The 5,868-nt window shown below is 52.2% G+C and overlaps 1 protein-coding gene across 1 annotated transcript in view; it reads left to right on the plus strand.

The window, feature by feature from the left end:
• The window catches only part of MARCHF10 (membrane associated ring-CH-type finger 10), a 101,717-nt gene extending 96,141 nt beyond the window's left edge, over positions 1 to 5,576 (plus strand). The window contains exons 10-11 of the mRNA XM_037746023.1: positions 4,659 to 4,777; positions 5,270 to 5,576. Coding sequence (XP_037601951.1) covers positions 4,659 to 4,777; positions 5,270 to 5,576 — 426 coding nt within the window. The remainder of the gene's footprint in view (positions 1 to 4,658; positions 4,778 to 5,269) is intronic.
• The last annotated feature ends 292 nt before the right edge of the window (positions 5,577 to 5,868 follow it).

Genomic DNA, 5,868 nt, shown 5'->3' on the forward strand with positions numbered 1-5,868 from the left:
TAAAAAAAAAAAAAAAAGGTACCCAAATGAAAGTAGGAAACCAACTGGCTCTTCTTAAATTCACACCTCTGGATTTGCATTTCAGTAATTCCTTGTAGAAAACACTCAGATCTGACAGGTAACATTTAGCAAGAGAGAGGCGCTAAGTTGGAAGAGAAGACCTCCTTTCCTCTCCTTTATCTACAAGAACCAGAGGACTCACTCACATTATGTTTCTTGGCTGTCTCATTAAGAGACCTAGTGACAGATGCCTGGTTTTCGTTTTGTTTTGTTTTTCTTTTTTTGTTGCTTTTTGGGTTTTGAGACAGAGTCTTGCTCTGTCACCCAGGCTGTAGTACAGTGGCACAATCTCAGCTCACTACAACCTCCACCTCCTGGGTTCAAGCGATTCTCCTGCCTCAGCCTCCTTAGTAGCTGGGACTAAGGGTGTGCACCACCACACCTGGCTAATATACGTATTTTTAGTATAGACGGGGTTTTGCCATGTTGGCCAGGTTAGTCTCAAACTCCTGACCTCAGGTGATCTACCCACCCTGACTTCGCAAAGTGCTGGATTACAGTTGTGAGCCCCCGTGCCCAGCTGACAAATGCCTGTTAATGGTGATCATTTTCATCCGTTCATGCACTGCCCTATACCAGGTGCTGAGATGAGGATCAGGGAAAGAAGCTACTAGGCATGACGCCATGACATCCCTTTCCTTAAGGAGCTTGTGAAGGTGCTAAAAGAGGAGACACGCATTTATAAAACCAGGAAATAACTGGAAAGTAGCACCTATGCAAGAGAACTAGTGGACCCAGTGAATTCCTAGATGCTGTGAAATTGACAACATAAGCTCTTCCCTAGCTGGGGCTTCCTGCAATTCCATAAAGCAACAATTGGTCAGGCCAGGTGCAGTGGCTCACACCGGTAATCCCAGCACTTTGGAAGGCAGAGGCAGGAGGATCACGAAGTCAGGAGATTGAGACCAGCCTGGCCAACATGGTGAAACCCCTACTAAAATACAAAAAACTAGCCAGGTGTGGTGGCATGCACCTGTAGTCCCAGCTTACTCAGGAGGCTGAGGCAGGAGAATCACTTGAACCCAGGAGGCAGAGGTTGCAGTGAGCCAAGATCTCACCACTGCACTCTAGCCTAGTGACAGAGCGAGACTCTGTCTCAAAAAAAAAAAAAAAAAAAAAAAAAAAAAAAAAAAAAAAAAAAAAAAAAAAAAAAAAAAAAAAGAAAAAAAAGAAAAAAAAAATTCGTTTCCTAAATGAAGTTGTGAGCTATTTGAATGCAAGGCCAGGCCATGCCTGTCTGTCATGGTGCTGGGCACACAGTGAGTCACATATGACTGCTGACCACATCCCTGGCACTATGGATGCCAGGAGCACTGATTACAGATGTGCCAAATGATTGCCAGATAAGGAAGTGGCCTGCATGGGTTGGGGGCACTCATCAACAACTGGGCATGGGACCTTTAACCTTTTGTATCTCACAGGCCTCCAGTACCTAGAAAATGCCTAGTACCTAATAGGTGCTCAGTAAGTTTCTGATGCATAGTCAACTACTCAATCAGAACCTAGTTTTTCTACGAGGCAAGTCCTGAGTTATGTTTTGGAGAAAGTGATAGTACAAAATTTGCAGAGAGAACAATACTCTAGGTAAAGGAATACTTCCAAGTTCAACATATATTTATTTACTCAACGATTTTCTTTCTTCTTTTGGGACAGGGTCTTGCTCTGTTGCCCAGGCTGGAGTTCACTGGCAGGGGTCACAGCTCACTGCAGCCTCAAATGCCTCAGCTCAAGCGATCCTCCCACCTCAGCCTCCTGAGTAGTTGGGATGCGTGCACCACTATGCCTGGCTAATTTTTTATTTTTATTTTTTTAGAGATGGGGTCTTGCCAGTTTAACCAGGCTGGACTTGAATTCCTGGTCCCAAGAAATCCTCCCACCTCAGCCTCTATTCAAAGATTTTCTGCAAGCCTACTAAGTGCTAGCCTCTGGGAATACAAAGATGATTAAGACACTCCTTTCCTAGAAGAGACACAGAGTCTAAGGGCAGAACACATGTAACCAAGAGTGTCCACAAACGTGTCTGTGTTGTAACGGAAGGTTGAGTCCAATGTGGGGAACACAGAACACAGTCAGGGGAAATGGGGAGCCACCATTTTCGCCCCACCTTCCACACCTCCTCTAGGACAGACCTCCAGCCAGGCTCTCCAGGGACACGCGCCAATGCTTCTGAGGCCTCGCTTTTAATCTAATCAGATTGTGCCCTTTGCAGTCAGTGTTCCCACTTCTTTGGGAGCCGGGTGGCAAAGCTGCTTCCATTACTGCTCTCATCACTGGATCCACCGTGGGGATGACATTTACCCTGAATCCTGGAGGGTCTGGCAGATGGGCAAGGGTAGGTGTGGCAGAAGAGAGAATTCCATGCAGAGGGAAATGGAAATGCACAGAAACATGGCAAGACTTGCATGTCTGGGGAAAGTCAAGGAGCTGTGTGGCCAGGGAGGACGGAGGATGAGCCTGAGGTCAGGCAAGGAGTGGGGCAGGAAGGGTTTGTGAGCAGCTCTGGAGACCACGGGACAGTTTCCAGCCTGGGATTGGCAGGCCGGGAGATGTGGCCTTTTTGGGGGAGAACTTGGCCAAGATTTTTGGGGAAAATTTGGGCAGCCATGTGGAGGGTGGGTTAGATGGGAAAGAAACCAGCCAGGAGGCTGCTGCAATGGCGTGGGGTAAAAAAGGGGCCTGCGTGGGGAGCATTGGACATGGGAAGGACAGGGGTGGGCCCCGGGTGAGGGACAGGCTGGTGGAAGCACTGAATGTTCGCCTCTGCAAGTGGCCAGCAGGAAGCTGGCTTTTCTTCCCTTCAGATGCTTGTTGGGAACATCTCCAGAGAAGACAGGACCCACCAGCCTCACGTGACCCCACCTTCGAGGTGAAGCTAAATGGCCTTGCCTTTCCTTTCCTCCTTCCCTTTCAGCACCCACGCACAACACTCCATTTGTCAGGGCCCGTCCCCCATCCCCTGTGTCCTGGGCTTCCTTCCCAGCCCAAGTCTTGTCTCTGATTATTACAGCAATCTCCTGAAGTGAGGGCCCACCTCTGTCTTCTGTCCCAGGTGTGCCGTTAATGGTGAAAAACTTCAGGCTAGATGCAGGGGAGGGGAGCCCAGGGGCTGGCCGGAGAGGCAGGTAGGGTCTAGAAGCCATTCTCCAATCCCCCTGGTTCATTCATGGGTAGGGCTGCATGGACTGTGGCTACCCCAGCCCCCATCTACAACATTTCTACAAAACCAAAAGCTCTTTCCTCCAAGGAGCAAAGCAGATAAACCCAAAACATGGGAAGCCCAGGTTTGGTCCAGTTAGAAAAACTTCCCACTCACCAAGATGCCGTTTCCTGGTGGAACAAGAGTTGGTGAGATAGATACGATCAGCTGGCATGGAATCTAGAGGCAGGTGGAGGTTGTCTCGGTAGCCCAGAGAAACGGAGGCAGTGGCTAGCCCAGTCCTGATGCATAATTAACCAGCTAACCAGGATCTGCTACTCTAGACGAAATTCCATCCTTCTCCTGCCCCCCCTCTCCTTGGGCACAGAAGAGGACCCAGCGACTAAAGCTGCCTCCACACTGGCCAGGCAGTTGCCCCAGTAACAGTGTCCAGCACCCCTTGTTTTGTCCCCCCAGCCTGTCACAAAGCCCCTCTTCTTCCTGGGGAAGAGGACCAGGCCCTCCGCACCGGAGCCCACATCCTTGCAGCCTGGCACAATGGGCTCCCATGGAGTACACAGTGTTTCTTATTGTGGCATAAAATGCCATGAAGTCAGAACAAAGAGCGAGCCCAGGGCCTTGATGGGTCTGCTGCTTCCTGCCGGGCAGAGAATGCAAGCGATTGTTTCAAAGCCAGTGGTGAGGCAAGTGGCCAATTAGCAAGGCCTTCACCCCCACAGCCTGTAAATGTGATTCGGACCATCAGAATGAGATTCTGCTATTCAGATCAATTGCTCAAAGGAAGCAAGCCTGTTCTCACTGCCAAATTTAGAAGCCCGAGACAGCAAAGGTGACCCAGGTTATGGCTGCAGCTCTCGTTAGGATGAGGCTGAGCCCAGTCAACGCTGAGCACCCATCCAGCCCTCAGCACCTCCGCCCATTTCCCCGGCCCTTTAAGATGGCGTAAGGGATTCCTAGAACGTCCCTGCAGCTAGGAGGTTATACATCTGTTCACAATTGCATTGGAAAAACAATTCATTTCTCGCTGTCTTCTTTCTCATAGTTGTCAAGAAATTACCCACAACCCAGAATGGAAGAAAATGAAAGTAGGTTTTGGGGGTCGGTCCTGCCATTTTGGGGGTGTTTGCTAAATTTCTCTTTTTCTGTGACTGTGTTGAACCTAATGCCTGGGAAGGAATGACCACCACCCAGAGGCAAAAACAACCCCACAAAGCTTGGGAAAGTCAGCCACAGCAAACAATCAGGAAGGCGAGGCCAAGTTCACTGGATGCAGAGCAGATAAGAATTTTAATTCATCCTGAAAGCAAGGAAAAGCGCCAACAAATGGAAGAGGTTATCTTCCGGCATGAGATAAGATATATTCCTTTTCCTTGCTGGGATTCTCCAGCGTCCAGCCCTTGGAGAGTTTGGGGGTTGGTTTTTTGTTTTTTTTTACTGCCAGGATTCCTCTAAGAAAACCCTTCCCAAGTCCTGGCAGGCGCTGTCTGGCCCTTACCTGGAGGGACCACATTCACTCACACTAGTGGCCTTGGTGGATTTCCTCTCCATTCAGCCAATCAGGTGGGTCTGCTGAATTCAGAGGTTGAACAAAGCAAACAGGTCTCCCGAGAAAGGACCCTCAAAGCAGGCGAGACGGCTCTCTGCAAACAGGTTCGAGAAACGTCTTCTCCCTGTTCCTTTTTCCATAAAAAAACCCGACTGGAGAAAAACGTGCTTAACTAAAGCAGGCGGGCTCGAAGTCAGACTCGGGAAGAACTTCATCAGCAGGGATAATCGACACTGCAGTGAATCGAGGGGGGTGTGACAGCTGGGACCCCAAAGATTCATCTGGGGGAAAATTTCTCAACTGCCTGTCCCAAAAGGCGTTAGAACGGTGGCTCCCACCTGGGATTTACCATCAGAATCACCCGGGAACTCACCAAAAACTCGGATTCCTGGACCCCGCCCAGAGATTCCGCTTCAGGCGATGGGGTGGGGCCCTGGAATCGTGTTCACACGGACCCCGGCGGTCCTGACACAGCTGGCCGCGGGGGTGCTTTTGGGAACCCCCAGGAGTCCCGCCTGGAAGGCGCGAACCCGCTCAAAGCTGCACGGGGTGGGGCCCGGATTACTACCCCAGAGAAGCCAATTGATTATTCTGGGCACGCAGCCCTGCAAAGCCGAACTGACCATTTTCAGAGACCGGGGAGAGCCCCGCCTTCTGCTCACAAAAGGAGCCCTGGGGTCGCTGCCCGGGCGCAACCGCGGAGATCCCGGCGAGGCCAGCGCCCCCTCGCTCGGCCGCCCCCGACCCCGGCCTCGTCCCTCGGGCGGGCGCAGCTGCTACTCCCGCCTCCGCAGCCGGGAAGGGCGCGGCTAGGTCTTTAAAAGACCTTTGTGTCGCGGGCGCACGCCGCACCTCCGGGGAAAACGCCCTGTGCCGCGGTCCCGCGGCTCCGCGCCGCCGCCCGCCCAGCGCGTCCCAGGCTCGGCCTCGGCGAGGGCCTCCCGCTCCGGAAAGGGCGCGACAGGGAGCCCGGCCTGGGCGCTGTGGCCACTCGCTCCGTCCAGCCGCGGCCGAGAAGACCGGGCAGGGTCCCGGCGCCGCGCCCAGGAACCCCCTTCCCAGCCCCGCCCCGGAGGCGCCTCGCTCTTCCCGGTCGGGGAAACCT

Source organism: Cebus imitator, unplaced genomic scaffold, assembly GCF_001604975.1.
Source record: "Cebus imitator isolate Cc_AM_T3 unplaced genomic scaffold, Cebus_imitator-1.0 Scaffold217, whole genome shotgun sequence".
Lineage (NCBI taxonomy): Eukaryota > Metazoa > Chordata > Mammalia > Primates > Cebidae > Cebus > Cebus imitator.